The sequence below is a fragment of the Bombina bombina genome, chromosome 9 (genome assembly GCF_027579735.1).
Source record: "Bombina bombina isolate aBomBom1 chromosome 9, aBomBom1.pri, whole genome shotgun sequence".
NCBI lineage: Eukaryota > Metazoa > Chordata > Amphibia > Anura > Bombinatoridae > Bombina > Bombina bombina.
Genome location: NC_069507.1, coordinates 98,021,903 through 98,038,799, shown reverse-complemented (window position 1 = coordinate 98,038,799; position 16,897 = coordinate 98,021,903). Strand labels below are relative to the sequence as shown.

General features: G+C 41.5%; 1 protein-coding gene across 1 annotated transcript in view; it reads right to left on the bottom strand.

The window, feature by feature from the left end:
• LOC128639980 (solute carrier family 22 member 15-like) overlaps window positions 1–16,897 on the bottom strand; it is a 747,078-nt gene that overhangs the window by 547,456 nt on the left and 182,725 nt on the right. The window contains exons 4-5 of the mRNA XM_053692271.1: window positions 9,183–9,347; window positions 2,485–2,614 (exon numbers count right to left, since the gene is read on the bottom strand). Of these exons, the coding sequence (XP_053548246.1) occupies window positions 2,485–2,614; window positions 9,183–9,347 (295 nt within the window). The remainder of the gene's footprint in view (window positions 1–2,484; window positions 2,615–9,182; window positions 9,348–16,897) is intronic.

The following is a 16,897-nucleotide window of genomic DNA, read 5'->3' as shown; positions in this document are numbered from 1 at the left end:
GACCCGTGGACTGATCACACATAACAGAAGAAATATGTTTACCACTTTACTAGCAGATACAGATGTGATTCCCCCTTCATTGGATATGCTCAAATTACATTATATTACGTATATAAGACTATGAGAGTTATACTAATTTTGTTACATAGCAGAGCTGGGTGGCTGAGTGTCTCTTATTTTATCTCCCTACTTGTCCCATGTTTCACTGTCTCTTATGTAATTATAGTCAAGGAGCAGGTGAGGTTTTTGAACATACAGGTATGATCTACATAATTAATAATAGACTTTTTCGCCACTTAGAGTATGTATTACATAGTTGGTTGGTCAATTCACTCTGTACATTTTTGCTCATAGCCTCCTACTTCTCCACTGTTACTCTGATCTTAAGTACACAATACGTCGCATTTAGGCTCAATAATGTTTAGACTACAACATACCTTATTCTCATATTTTCACCCATCCTGCTGTTTTGACATATTCCTACAATATGCACATATACTATGGTATATATTACTTTGATTACCCTTTTTCACTGTATAGCTGGTTAGTTTTTATCTGCTTAAAAGATGTGATTTAGCCATGCTTAAGGTGTCTTCTCTATCTATATGCTATTAGGATTTGTTACCATATTTTATTCTCTCCCTATATTTGATGGTTATATATCCTCTATCAGTTATATATGTCATAGCCATATTTAATGTTACAATAGCACCTAAAGGGTCCAAAAGGGCCCTTATGTTAAGACAACCTCCTTCTTATTTTGTACTTTAGACATGTTAGAGGTCCAAAAGTGGCCTTGATTTTGGTATGGAGGTAGAAAAATGTGGATTAGCATTTAATACTTTTTCTTTACATTCTATTTTGTTTTTACAAGTTACATTTAGACAGTTGACTACAATATAGCATCTTATTTTACATGTATGTATGTACCTGCTTCTATGTCATTCCCTTGCTATGGAACTTGTGATCTGTTTATTTTAGCTATCTCACAAAGAAATTGCTGTATGTTTACTTTTAATCCTCAATAAAAAAAAAATAAAAAAAAATAAAGTTTCCAATTTATTTATATTATCAAATGTGCTTCGTTCCCATGATATTCTGTGTTAAAGAGATACCTAGGTAGGCATATGAAGCACTAGATGGCAGGAAATAGTGCTGTAATCTAGTGCTCTTGCAAATGGATAACATTCTTGCAAAACTGCTGCCATAAAGTGCTCCACAATTGCGCCGGCTCCTAAGCATATGTCCCTGCGTTTCAACAAAAGATACCAAAAGAATGTAAGAAAGTTGATAGAAGTAAATGAGAAAGTTGTTTAAAATAGCATGCTCTGTGTGAATCATGAAAGAAAGGTTTTGGGTTTCATGTCCCCTTAACCCTTTGAGTGCTAATGGCGGTCACAGAGTTTCTCACTCTGGTGCTAATGACGGCTCAGAGCCGTCATGAGCACTCTCCCACCTTGAGGGAGATCTGGGGGCTCCCACCCGCTCCTACCCCGGCGATCGGGCCTGCATAGTGACAGGCATCGCTGGGGCTTCACGTGATGCGCGGTGATGTCACACGCAATAACGTCACCGCACAACTTTATACTTAACCATGTTAAGTATAGGAGCAGGGGGCATGCTGCTTAGACGCATGTATCTCAGGTATCTAAGCAGCTACAGACCCCCAAGACCCACTGTTGGAAAGGTAATCGCCTAACCTTTCCAACAGTGTAAGTCTTGGGGATCTAAAAAAAAAATTTAAAAAAAAAATGAAAAAAAACTTAAAAAAATCTTAGCACCCAGGTGGGAAAGTGCTTAGCACTCAAAGGGTTAAAGAGACATTAAACACTTTGAGATAGTAATGTAAAATGATAAATTGTATGTATAAAAGACCTCTGCAATGTACTTTCATTATTTATTTTGTCTCCTTTTTCTGTTATTCCATTCTGAAATTGTGAGCATTTCCTGTTAGAAATGGATGTGCAGAACACTTATATCCCACACTTCCAATGGCTGCACACCATAGTGAGCTATTTATAACTGTCTCTAATTGACCACAGAGAAGGTAACCTAAGTTACAACATGGCAACTCCCATTGTTTTATAGACACTAAAACTTTACACTTATTGTATCACTATTTAAACAGCTGATTAAACTTTAAAAAATACATCTACATGTTATTCTCAGACAAATCTTATCTTTGAATGCATCATTCTATCTAGCATTTATTTAGTGTTTAATGTCCCTTTAACTAACATACTCTACAAATCTTCACCATTTTATCACTTTAGCTCCTCCCCCTTTATCATTTCTGCCCACTGGAAATATTATTTGAAGCGTTTTCCCTATTTATATTGTATTTAATGTGCAAAAAGACCCATTAATCTCCATTTATCATTGTTAAATAGTTTTTAATCATCTTTAAAAACATAACACATTTTATGAAAAATAAAATACGTTGCTGCTGAAAAGGAGCAGTACCTAGTATTGAATAACACTTACAGTGACAGAAGAAAGAAGATTAGTCCAGGAGAATTGGCAATGATTGCAAGTGTTCTCCAGTCTCTTATATAGTATCCCAACAAAGCATAAAACGCTATCCCAAGAGCAAAACTAAGATTGGTCAAGGAACCTATAAATAGAAAGGACATATATTCAGTAATAAAACATGTTTGTATATACAAAGTGATTTTAAATTAATTTATAATGGGTTACAGGTCTCATGCCCACAGGGAACTTCCCAAATGCCTATTCCCCTGCCCGTATAAAACCCTCATCTTTCTGTCAACTTTGTTTCGGAAAGGGAGATTACCTATTAACATGATGACCCTTGGAAAAAGATTAAACAAAGACACAAAAAGTTTGAACTAGCACAAAAAGTTTGACCTTGTATATTTTAGAGTTTGAGCAAGTTTACTCATACTCATGATGTCATATTCAGCACTCTTAGTTCACTACCAAAACCATATTAAAGAACAAGAGGGGTGAAAAAAAATCTCCTTACAAATACCATCTGAAAGATTCATACTCAATTAACTGTTCTTCTTTCAACCACATCTACTATGCTACCATGTTACCGTTTTCAAGGATGCTACCACATCAGAAAAAAATACTAAATCCTACCCAAGAATGCCATCAATTGGAGCTTTGTACTACAAAATGTAGAAGGATTTAAATAATTGACACATTATAAAGCAAAAAAAAGGAAGAACAAGCTTTCTCTTAAAAACTATTTTTTTACCTCTCTGGATCAAATAGATTTAATTGCAAAGAGATTTCTGGAAGTTGTCATTTGCATTTTGACAGTGTCCAGAAGACAAATGGGTAAAGCATATTCTGGATATCCTTAAAGCTTTTAGATGGAATGTAAAAAGATCCTGGGCCCGATCCGATATGCAGCCGGCGACGCCAGATTTTGCGCTGGTTTGGTATCACATATATTGAAGTTCAATCCGATTGGCTCATTGGATCAGCCAATAGAATCAACCTCGCATTCTATTGGCTGATTAAATGAGCCAATCGGATTGAACTTCAATCCGATTGGCTGATTAAATCAACCAATCGGATTGTTGCTACCTTAAATCCTATCAGCCAATCGGAATTCGAGGGACGCCATCTTGGAAGACGTCATTTAAAGGACCAGCCATTCGTCGGGTAGTCGTCAGGCGAGAAGGATGTTCCACGCTGGAGGTCTTCAAGATGGAGCCGCTCATCGCCGGAAGGATGAAGATAGAAGATGCCGCTTGGATGAGGACTTCTGCCGGATGGAGGACCTCTTCTGCCCCGATCGGATGAAGACTTCTGCCGGTCCGGATGTCCTCTTCTGCCGCATCGGATGACCAGTGGCGCCCGGCTGGGTGAAGACGGCTCAAGGTAGGGTGATCTTCAATGGGATAGTGTTAGGTTTATTTAAGGGGGGATCGGGTGGGTTTTAGAGTAGGGGTGTTTGGGTTGTGGGTTGTAATGTTGGGGGGGTATTGTATTTCTTTTTTTTACAGGTAAAAGAGCTGATTACTTTGGGGCAATGCCCCGCAAAAGCCCTTTTAAGGGCTGGTAAAAGCTGATTACTTTGTAATTTAGTTTAGGGTAGGGAAATTGTATTATTTTGGTGGGCTTTTTTATTTTATTAAGGGGCTTGGATTAGGAGTAATTAGATTAAACTTCATGTAATATTTTTCTATTTTTTGTAATTTAGTGGGGGGGTTTTGTAATATAGTTTTGTTTATTTAATTGTATTTTATTATAGATAATTGTAGTTAATTTATTCAATTAATTTATTGATAGTGTAGTGTTAGGTGTATTTGTAACTTAGGTTAGGATTTATTTTACAGGTAATTTTGTAATTATTTTAACTAGGTAGCTATTAAATAGTTATTAGCTATTTAATAGCTATTGTACCTAGTTAAAATAAATGCAAAGTTACCTGTAAAATAAATATAAATCCTAAAATAGCTACAATGTAATTATTAATTATATTGTAGCTATCTTAGGGTTTATTTTATAGGTAAGTATTTAGTTTTAAATAGGAATAATTTAGTTAATAATATTAATATTATTTAGATTTATTTAAATAATAATTAAGTTAGGGGGGTGTTAGGGTTAGACTTAGGTTTAGGGGGTAATATATTTAATGTAGGTGGCGGCAGTGTAGGGGAGTCAGATTAGGGCTTGATATATTTAATGTAGGTGGCGGCGGTGTAGGGGGGTCAGATTAGGGGTTGATATATTTAATGTAGGTGGCGGCGGTGTAGGGGGGTCAGATTAGGGGTTGATATATTTAATGTAGGTGGCGGCGGTGTAGGGGGGTCAGATTAGGGGTTGATACATTTAATGTAAGTGGCGGCGGGGTCTGGGAGCGGCGGTTTAGGGGTTAATACATATAATGTAGGTGGGCTCTGGGAGCGGCGGTTTAGGGGTTAATACATATAATGTAGGTGGCGGTGGGCTCCGGGAGCGGCGGTTTAGGGGTTAATACTAGGATAGGTTTATTGCGGTGTGGGCTATGGCGGTTTAGGGGTTAATAATTAGGCTTATTGCGTTGTGGGGGGTTGTCAGTCTAGGGGTTAATACATTTATTATTAGGAGTGAGAGGGGGGATTGCGGATATAGGGGTATACGTGTCGGGATGATGTTTGGGAAGCAGGTTAGACAGTTATGGGAGATTTGATAAGTTAGTTAGTTTTTTTAGGCGCCGGCAGTTTCTAAAGTGCCATAAGTAACTGGTGACTCCAGAAATTTGTAGTTACGCTCATTTCTGGACATCACTGGTTTATCAGATTTACAGCACTTTAGGAACTGCCGGCGCCATATATGTAATACCCCGATTTGCGAGGTGAAACTACGGGCGGCGCGGGTTCCCTCGCTTGCGCCGAAAACTACGCCGTATATCGGATCGCGCCCCCTGTGTCTAAGAAAAATATAACATGATCTTGGATTCCGTGTTGAGCTTGAGAAAGGATGGGAGGTACCTGTATCTTGTCTGTCAGGAAGATTCTGGATTGTGCTTACTGGATAAAGTTGAAGATCTAGAACATTGCAGCAAGTCAAATAACTTGGGGAGTGAGGAACCAGAGATAGTTAATCCATTGTCAATTTCTAGATACTTGCAGTATATTTTCAGAAATATAAAATAAGATCATCCTTCTTTCTTTACCCCAAATTATCTGATACACAGAAAAAGTCTGCCCAAAAGTATCAAGCACAGCACAACCGCTAACATTATCTCCCCTGATCCCACAAGGCACATTCAGTCCAAGGTGATACCTAGATGAACAGAGAGAGAACTGGATACTCCATGAATTATATATTTAAAAGCAGTTCCTATGCACGATGAAGCAATCAGGATTACTGATACCCGCTCCTGCTTGATGCGGGCCACCACTCGAGGAAGAAGCGATAATGAGTTTGAACCTCCAGGGCACTGCTAGTGCATCTATTAGAGCTGCTTGGGGATCTCTCGACTTTGACCCGTACCTGGGTAGCTTGGTATTGAGACGGTTGCCATAAGATCTATCTCCAGTGTCCCCCACTTGCTGCATATCTCTGAAAACACTTCGGGATGGAGAGACCATTCCTCTGGATGGAAGGATTGCCTGCTGAGAAAATCTGCCTCGCTGACATCGAATAGCTGTGGGCCTCTGCCCACTCCAGAATCTGAGATACTTCCTTCATCGCCAAAGAACTTCTCGTTACCCCTTGATGGTTAATGTAAGCCACTAAGGTTATATTGTCTGATTGTAATCTGATATAACGGGACAAACTCAGACATGGCCAAGCCTTCAAGGCCTTGAAGATTGCCCGTAGTTCCAAAATATTGATCGGAGGGAGGACTCCTCCTGAGTCCACAATCCCTGTGCCTTCCTGGCACCCCAAACAGCTCCCCATCCGGATAGGCTTGCGTCCGTAGTCACAATCTCCCAGGATGGTCTTAAGAAGGAAGATGAAAGGATGGTGCTTGCACCAGAATATCGTCCAAGTATGGGGCTACTGCAATAATCTGAGTTCTGGCAACGACTAGAAGAGCCCTCAGAACCTTTGTAAAGATTCTTGGAGCAGTAGCTAGGCCAAATAGAAGGGCAATGAACTGGAAGTGCTGGTCCAGAAAGGCAAACTTCAGGAACTGAAAGTGTTCCCTGTGGATTGGAACATGAAGGTAAGCGTCTATAGTGGTCATAAACTGGCCTTCCTGAATTAAAGGAAGGATGAACCTTATCGTCTACATCTTGAAGGAAGAGACACTGAGAAATTTGTTTAAGCACTTTAGTTCCAGAATTTTGGGACCACGAAAAGGTTTGAATAAAACCCCAATCCTCTTTCTTCGAAAGGCACCGGGACAACCACTCCAAAGGAGGATAGATCCCGAATGCACCCTAGAAAGGTATCCCTTTTTTCTGATCTTGTAGACAGATTTGAGAGAAGAAATCTGCCCTTTGGTGGATGAGATTTAAAGCCTATCTTGTATCCGTGAGATACCACCTCCAGGACCCTTGGATCCTGTATGTCCTTGAACCAGGCGTCTGTAAAAAGAGACAGTCTGCCCTCTACACAATCCGATGCCGGATCAGGGACCGCCCTTCATGCCGATTTGTTTTCGGCGGGCTTCATATTCTGCATGGATTTATTCCAGGACTATGCTGGCTTCCAAGCACTATTGGGTTGCTCAGGCTTGGAGGAGGATTGTTGTTGTTGGGATTTGTTAGAACGAAAAGAATGAAAATTAGAAGATTGACATCCCTTAGACTTGTTCTCCTTATCTTGTGGAAGGAAGACACCCTTGCCTCGGGTAACCGTAGAAATAATGGAGTCCAGGCCTTTCATCAATACTCTCACTGAGAGGTTGACATGACAACTTAAAACTCCAGTCCTATCTCGAAGGGCAGATACCCTTTTTCAGGACTCTACAAATCTTCTAACACTTCTCTGACACCTGTAATGAGGGAGTTGGAGGGATATTTAAGTCTTTGGCTGGAGTGTCTTTGCTTCCTTTAGGTGGCCAGGTGTTGTATTTCCCAACATTAAGGAATGAAGCTGTGGACTCTTCCTATCTTAGGAAGGAAAACTACTTTACTTGATAGACAAACAAAAGATTACCTGTAAAAAGAATCATCTTTAATACATTTAAAGCCATAATAAGGAGTTACTTAACTACATAGACCTGCAAACATGGGTAGCTCTTACTACAGATTTACAGTAGAATAATAAGTGGGGGGAAAACAGACTAGGCAAACTTGGAGTGAAACAAGCCAATCATTAAGATGAGCTACACAGACCCTAGCAACCACTGATCTATAAAAAGACCTTACAATTTATAACATTTTCCCCTTTGGCTTTTTAAAGGGACACTGAACCCAATATTATTTTCTTTCGTGATTCAGATAGAGCATGCAATTTTAAGCAACTTTCTAATTTACTCCTATTATCCATTTTTCTTTGTTCTCTTGCTATCTTTATTTGAAAAAGAAGGCATCTAAGCTTATTTTTTGGTTCAGACCACTGGACAGCACTTGTTTATTGGTGGATGAATTTATCCACCAATCAGCAAGAACAACCCAGGATGTTTACCAAAAATGGGCCAGCATCTAAACTTACACTCTTGCATTTTAAATAAAGATACCAAGATAATGAAGAACATTTGATAATAGGAGTAAATTAGAAAGTTGCTTAAAATATCATGCTCTATCTGAATCACGAAAGAAAAAATATGGGTCAGTGTCCCTTTAACAAAATATTAAAAATAGGGTTAAAGCTGTAATATTAATTCATACTAATACTTAAAAAAAACTTATATATTAGATTTGTCTTAAAAAGAAACAGAAGTTAGGCTAGAAACAAAGATATATTCAGCTAGTCATAACATTAAACACTGTGTCATGATTTATTTAACAAAATCAAGCCAAAATGGAGAAGCCATGTGTGAAAAAAGTACAACGTATGATTTAATAGCTTGTCGAACTACCTTTAGCAGTAACGACTTGAAGTAATCGTTTTCTACATTTAGCCACCAATCAGCAGGCGCTACCCATGTTCTGAACCAAAAATGGGCCGGCTCCTATGCTTACATTCCTGCTTTCTCAAATAAAGATAGCAAGAGAACAAAGAAAAATGATAATAGGAGTAAAATAGAAAGTTGCTTTAAAATTGCATGTTCTATGTGAATAATGGAAGAAAAAAATTGGGTTTTGTGTCCCTTTAAAATTTAACATGCTGAGGCCTGCAGTGTCTGAGATCTAACTCTTGTGTTTTTTGCGATTTCTCTGAGAATTGCACCGTTTGGCCTTGGGGTGAATTTGCTTGGAAGTCCACTCCTTGAAGGTTTTCCGCTTGTGAATAATCTTTCTCACTATAGAATGATAGACTTTAAATTGTATGGAAATATCCTTATAGCCCTTGATGGGCAGCAACAATTGCATCTCTAAGATCATTGCTGATGTCTTTCCTTCCTGGTATTGTGTTAAAACACAGCTCAATACTCCATACCAGCAACCTGCTAAAGCTTCAGCTTTTATAGAGGTGGTCAAAAGCATTTGATTAGCAGCACCTGGCTGCTACTTAGCATCTTAATTCCTATTGAAGCAGTAAGGGTGTACTTGGTTTTTCACACATGGCTTCTCCATTTTGACTTTATTTTTGTAAAATAATCATGACAGCTAGACTACTACAAGAAGGTAACTCCAGTTCCAAGTTAAAAGAAAGTGACCTACCTGTCAAGGCCCAATAGGATTTTCCAACATATTCTTGAGTTAGTACAAAAGAAACCAGTGACATTCCTCCATTCATAATTCCAACAAATAAACGTGATGCAGCAAAAAATACATAATTAGGGGCCAAAGCAGAGCAGTATCCAAATATGTTGTCAAAAAATAGGCCTGTATTAAATGAATAAAATAAGCACACATTATACATATAAAGTATTTACTCTATCAATGATTAACAATTCATTTTTATAAATCCACCTGATGTTTTTGCCCTTAGAGTTTACAATAGTTTACATAAAAGTGGAAAATATTTCACATACATACAGATACTGATTAATACTTAATAAAAAAAAAGAGAGAGAGGGGGAGAAAGAGAGAGAGAGAGGGGGAGAAGAGAGAGAGAGTGAAGCGAGAGAGAGGGGAAGAGAGAGAGAGAGAGAGAGAGAGAGAGAGAGAGAGAGAGAGAGGGGGGGGGAGAGAGAGAGAGAGAGAGAGAGAGAGAGAGAGAGAGAGGGAAGAGAGAGAGAGAGAGAGAGAGAGAGGGGAAGAGAGAGAGAGAGAGAGAGAGAGAGAGAGAGGGGAAGAGAGAGAGAGAGAGAGAGAGAGAGAGGGGAAGAGAGAGAGAGAGAGAGAGAGAGAGAGAGAGAGGGGAAGAGAGAGAGAGAGAGAGAGAGAGAGAGGGGAAGAGAGAGAGAGAGAGAGAGAGAGAGGGGAAGAGAGAGAGAGAGAGAGAGAGGGGAAGAGAGAGAGAGAGAGAGAGAGGGGAAGAGAGAGAGAGAGAGAGAGAGAGAGAGAGAGAGGGGAAGAGAGAGGGGAAGAGAGAGGGGAAGAGAGAGGGGAAGAGAGAGGGGAAGAGAGAAAGAAAGAAAGAAAGAAAGAAAGAAAGAAAGAAAGAGAGAGAGAGAGAGGGGGAGAGAGAGGGAGAGAGTAGGAGAGAGCTTGATGGTCTTGAGCTCTCAGTTCTGACAAGATTATCTAAGATGTCTCATCAGTACTGTGAAGTCCCTCAAAGTATTTTAGAAAGGCAACATTTTACTTGAGAGCTAATGTAGATGTGCAGGGCTCTGGACATAAAGTAGAGACACATATTTAAATACTCAAAAAAAAACATAATTTATGCTTACCTGATAAATTCCTTTCTCCTGTAGTGTAGTCAGTCCACGGGTCATCCATTACTTATGGAATATATCTCTTCCTAACAGGAAACTGCAAGAGAATTACCCAGCAGAGCTGCTATATAGCTCCTCCCCTCACATATCATATTCAGTCATTCGACCAAAGCAGACGAGAAAGGAGGAACCATAGGGTACAGTGGTGACTGGAGTTTAATTAAAATTTAGACCTGCCGTAAAAACAGCGCGGGCCGTGGACTGACTACACTACAGGAGAAAGGAATTTATCAGGTAAGCATAAATTATGTTTTCTCCTGTTAAGTGTAGTCAGTCCACGGGTCATCCATTACTTATGGAATACCAATACCAAAGCTAAAGTACACGGATGAAGGGAGGGACAAGGCAGGAACATTAAACAGAAGGAACCACTGTCTGAAGTACCTTTCTCCCAAAAATAGCCTCCGACGAAGCAAAAGTGTCAAATTTGTAAAATTTTGAAAAAGTGTGAAGCGAAGACCAAGTCGCAGCCTTGCAAATCTGTTCAACAGAGGCCTCATTTTTAAAGGCCCAGGTGGAAGCCACAGCTCTAGTAGAATGAGCTGTAATCCTTTCAGGAGGCTGCTGTCCAGCAGTCTCATAGGCTAAGCGTATTATGCTACAAAGCCAAAAAGAAAGAGAGGTAGCCGAAGCCTTTTGACCTCTCCTCTGTCCAGAGTAAACGACAAACAGGGAAGAAGTTTGACGAAAATCCTTAGTTGCCTGCAAATAGAATTTCAGGGCACGGACTACGTCCAGATTATGCAAAAGTCGTTCCTTCTTTGAAGAAGGGTTAGGACACAGAGATGGAACAACAATCTCTTGATTGATATTCCTGTTAGTAACTACCTTAGGTAAGAACCCAGGTTTAGTACGCAGGACTACCTTGTCTGAATGAAAAATCAGATAAGGAGAATCACAATGTAAGGCAGATAACTCAGAGACTCTTCGAGCCGAGGAAATAGCCATCAAAAACAGAACTTTCCAAGATAACAGCTTGATATCAATGGAATGAAGGGGTTCAAATGGAACGCCTTGAAGAACATTAAGAACTAAGTTTAAGCTCCACGGCGGAGCAACAGACTTAAACACAGGCTTAATCCTAGTTAAAGCCTGACAGAAAGCCTGAACGTCTGGAACTTCAGCCAGACGTTTGTGTAGAAGAATAGACAGAGCAGAAATCTGTCCCTTTAACGAACTAGCAGATAAGCCCTTTTCTAAACCCTCTTGTAGAAAGGACAATATCCTAGGAATCCTAACCTTACTCCATGAGTAACTCTTGGATTCGCACCAATGTAAATATTTACGCCATATCTTATAGTAAATTTTTCTGGTAACAGGCTTCCTAGCCTGTATTAAGGTATCAATAACCGACTCCGAGAAGCCACGCTTTGATAGAATCAAGCGTTCAATCTCCATGCAGTCAGCCTCAGAGAAATTAGATTTGGATGTTTGAAAGGACCCTGAATTAGAAGGTCCTGTCTCAGAGGCAGAGACCACGGTGGACAGGACGACATGTCCACTAGGTCTGCATACCAGGTCCTGCGTGGCCACGCAGGCGCTATCAGAATCACCGAAGCTCTCTCCTGTTTGATCTTGGCAATCAAACGAGGAAGCATCGGGAATGGTGGAAACACATAAGCCATGTTGAAGACCCAAGGGGCTGTCAGAGCATCTATCAGCACCGCTCCCGGGTCCCTGGACCTGGATCCGTAACAAGGAAGCTTGGCGTTCTGACGAGACGCCATGAGATCCAGATCTGGTTTGCCCCAACGACGAATCAGTTGAGCAAAGACCTCCGGATGAAGCTCCCACTCCCCCGGATGAAAAGTCTGGCGACTTAGAAAATCCGCCTCCCAGTTCTCTACGCCTGGGATGTAGATCGCTGACAGGTGGCAAGAGTGAGACTCTGCCCAGCAAATTATCTTTGAGACTTCCAACATCGCTAGGGAACTTCAGGTTCCCCCTTGATGGTTGATGTAAGCCACAGTCGTGATGTTGTCCGACTGAAATCTGATGAACCTCAGAGTTGCTAACTGAGGCCAAGCTAGGAGAGCATTGAATATTGCTCTTAACTCCAGAATATTTATTGGGAGGAGTTTCTCCTCCTGAGTCCATAATCCCTGAGCTTTCAGGGAATTCCAGACTGCTCCCCAGCCTAGAAGGCTGGCGTCTGTTGTTACAATCGTCCAATCTGGCCTGCGAAAGGTCATCCCCTTGGACAGATGTGGCCGAGAAAGCCACCATAGAAGAGAATCTCTGGTCTCTTGATCCAGATTTAGTAGGGGGGACAAATCTGAGTAATCCCCGTTCCACTGACTTAGCATGCACAATTGCAGCGGTCTGAGATGCAGGCGCGCAAATGGTACTATGTCCATTGCCGCTACCATTAAGCCGATTACTTCCATACACTGAGCTACTGACGGGTGTGGAATGGAGTGAAGGACACGGCAAGCATTTAGAAGTTTTAATAACCTGGCCTCTGTCAGGTAAATTTTCATCTCTACAGAATCTATAAGAGTCCCTAGAAAGGGAACTCTTGTAAGTGGTAATAGAGAACTCTTTTCCACGTTCACCTTCCACCCATGCGACCTCAGAAATGCCAGCACTATCTCTGTATGAGACTTGGCAGTTTGAAAACTTGACGCTTGTATCAGAATGTCGTCTAGGTACGGAGTCACCGCTATGCCTCGCGGTCTTAGTACCGCCAGAAGTGATCCTAGAATTTTTGTAAAGATTCTTGGAGCCGTAGCTAATCCGAAGGGAAGAGCTACAAACTGGTAATGCCTGTCTAGGAAGGCAAATCTCAGATACCGGTAATGGTCCTTGTGAATCGGTATGTGAAGGTAGGCATCCTTTAGGTCCACTGTGGTCATGTACTGACCCTCTTGGATCATGGGAAGGATGGTTCGAATAGTTTCCATTTTGAATGATGGAACTCTTAGAAATTTGTTTAGGATTTTTAAGTCCAAGATTGGCCTGAAGGTTCCCTCTTTCTTGGGAACCACAAATAGGTTTGAATAGAATCTCTGCCCGTGTTCCGTCCGCGGAACTGGGTGGATTACCCCCATTAGTAAGAGGTCTTGTACACAGCGTAGAAACGCCTCTTTCTTTATTTGGTTTGCTGATAACCTTGAAAGATGAAATCTCCCCCGTGGAGGAGAAGTTTTGAAGTCAAGGAGATATCCCTGAGATATGATCTCCAACGCCCAGGGATCCTGGACATCTCTTGCCCAAGCCTGGGTGAAGAGAGAAAGTCTGCCCCCCACTAGATCCGTTTCCGGATAGGGGGCCCTCTCTTCATGCTGTTTTGGGGGCAGCAGCAGGTTTCTTGGCCTGCTTGCCCCTGTTCCAGGACTGGTTAACTTTCCAGCCCTGCCTGTAACGAGCAACAGCTCCTTCCTGTTTTGGAGCGGAGGAAGTTGATGCTGCTCCTGCCTTGAAGTTACGAAAGGCACGAAAATTAGACTGTTTGGCCTTTGATTTGGCCCTGTCCTGAGGTAGAGCATGGCCCTTACCTCCCGTAATGTCAGCAATAATTTCTTTCAAGCCGGGCCCGAATAAGGTCTGCCCTTTGAAAGGAATATTAAGCAATTTAGATTTAGAAGTCACGTCAGCTGACCAGGATTTAAGCCATAGCGCTCTGCGCGCTTGGATGGCGAATCCGGAGTTCTTAGCCATAAGTTTGGTTAAATGCACAACGGCATCAGAAACAAATGCGTTAGCTAACTTAAGTGTCTTAAGCTTGTTGATTATTTCATCCAATGGAGCTGAGCGAATGGCCTCTTCCAGAGACTCAAACCAGAATGCTGCCGCAGCAGTGACAGGCGCAATGCATGCGAGGGGCTGTAAAATAAAACCTTGTTGAACAAACATTTTCTTAAGGTAACCCTCTAATTTTTTATCCATTGGATCTGAAAAGGCACAACTATCCTCCACCGGGATAGTGGTACGCTTAGCTAAAGTAGAAACTGCTCCCTCCACCTTAGGGACCGTCTGCCATAAGTCTCGTGTGGTGGCGTCAATAGGAAACATTTTCCTAAATATGGGAGGAGGGGTAAAAGGCACACCCGGTCTATCCCACTCCTTGCTAATAATCTCTGTAAGCCTTTTTGGTATAGGAAATACGTCAGTACACACCGGTACCGCATAGTATCTATCCAACCTACATAATTTCTCTGGAATTGCAACCGTGTTACAATCATTCAGAGCCGCTAATACCTCCCCTAGCAATGTGCGGAGGTTCTCTAGCTTAAATTTAAAATTGGAAATCTCTGAATCCAGTCTCCCTGGATCAGATCCGTCACCCACAGAATGAAGCTCTCCGTCCTCACGTTCTGCAAACTGTGACGCAGTATCAGACATGGCTCTCATCTCATCCGCGCGCTCTATCCTTAACCCAGAGCTATCGCGCTTGCCTCTTAATTCTGGCAACTTAGATAATACTTCTGTCATAACAGTAGCCATGTCTTGCAAAGTGATTTGTAAGGGCCTCCCTGATGTACTTGGCGCCACAAAATCACGCACCTCCTGAGCGGGAGGCGAAGGTACTGACACGTGAGGAGAGTTAGTTGGCATAACTTCCCCCTCGTCGTCTGGTGATAATTTATTTACATGTAAAGATTGACTTTTATTTAAAGTAGCATCAATGCAATTAGTACACAAATTTCTATTGGGCTCCACATTGGCCTTTAAACATAGTGAACAAAGAGATTCATCTGAGTCAGACATGTTTAAACAAACTAGCAATGAGACTAGCAAACTTGGAAATACTTTTCAAAATTAATTTACAAGCAATATAAAAAACGTTACTGTGCCTTTAAGAAGCACAGAAAAACTGACACAGTTGAAATAACAATGACCAAAATAGTTATAGCAACCAAATTTTCACAGTAAATGTATTAAGTTAGCAAAGGATTGCACCCACCAGCAAATGGATGATTAACCCCTTAGTACCCAAAAATGGATAACAATTATATAATTAACGTTTTTCTCACAGTCAAATACACTGTCACAGGACTGCTGTGCCTGATTACCTCCCTCAAAATGGATTTTGAAGACCCCTGAGCTCTCTAGAGACGATCTGGATCATGGAGGATGAAGTAGACAGATTGTGACTGAATTTTTACTGCGCAAAAAAGCGCTAAAATAGGCCCCTCCCACTCATATTACAACAGTGGGGAAGCTCAGAAACTGTTTCTATGCAGAAAACAAAAATGGCCATGTGGTAAAAATCATGCCCTAATAAGTTTTATCACCAAGTACCTCACAAAAACGATTAACAAGCCAGTAAACGTTTTAAACATACATTTGAAAGTTATGTATTATTATTAATAAGCCTGCTACCAGTCGTTTTTACTGCAGTTAAGGCTCATACATTATTTCAGTATTAACAGTATTTTCAGAGTCAATTCCATTCCTTAGAAAAATACATTCAGTGTACACACACACACACACACACACATCAGCCTGATACCAGTCGCTATCACTGCATTTAAGGCTGAACTTACTTTACAATGGTATCAGCAGTATTTTCTCAGTCAATTCCATTCCTCAGAAAATAAATTACTGCACATACCTCATTTGTTGCAGGGGAGCCCTGCATGCTATTCCCCTTCTCTGAAGTTACCTCACTCCTCAGATGAGAAACAGCCAGTGGATCTTAGTTACGTCTGCTAAGACCATAGAAAAAAAACCCAGGCAGATTCTTCTTCTAATGCTGCCTGAGAATAAACAGCACACTCCGGTGCCATTTAAAATAACAAACTTTTGATTGCAGAAATAAACTAAGTTAAAAAACACCACAGATCTCTCACAGCTTCCTTTTTAGTTAGGCTGCAAGAGAATGACTGAATATGATATGTGAGGGGAGGAGCTATATAGCAGCTCTGCTGGGTAATTCTCTTGCAGTTTCCTGTTAGGAAGAGATATATTCCATAAGTAATGGATGACCCGTGGACTGACTACACTTAACAGGAGAAAGTACTTTAAGATTTGGGGTAATTTCTCTCTATCCCGGGGAGTAGGGATAGACCGATATATCGGAGCGGCCGATTTTTAGGGCTGATAGAGAAAGAAAGAGAGAGAGAGAGGGGGAAGAGAGAGAGGGGGAAGAGAGAGAGGGGGAAAGAGAGAGAGGGGAAAGAGAGAGAGGGGGAAAGAGAGAGAGGGGACAGAGAGAGAGGGGAAAGAGAGAGAGGGGAAAGAGAGAGAGAGAGAGAGGGGGGAAAGAGAGAGAGGGGGGAGGGAGAGAGAGGGGGGGGGGAAGCGAGAGAGAGAGAGAGAGAGAGAGAGAGGGGGGGGGGGGGGAGAGAGAGGGGAGAGAGAGAGAGAGAGAAAGAGAGAGAGAGAGAGAGAGAGAGAGCGGGAGAGAGAGAGAGAGAGAGGGGGGAAGAGAGAGAGAGAGAGAGAGAGAGAGAGAGAGGGGAAGAGAGAGAGAGAGAGAGGGGGGGAGAGAGAGAGAGGGGAAGAGAGAGAGAGAGAGAGAGAGAGAGAGAGGGGGGGGGAAGAAAAGAGAGAGAGAGAGAGAGAGAGGGGGAAGAGAGAGAGAGAGAGAGAGAGGAAGAGAGAGGG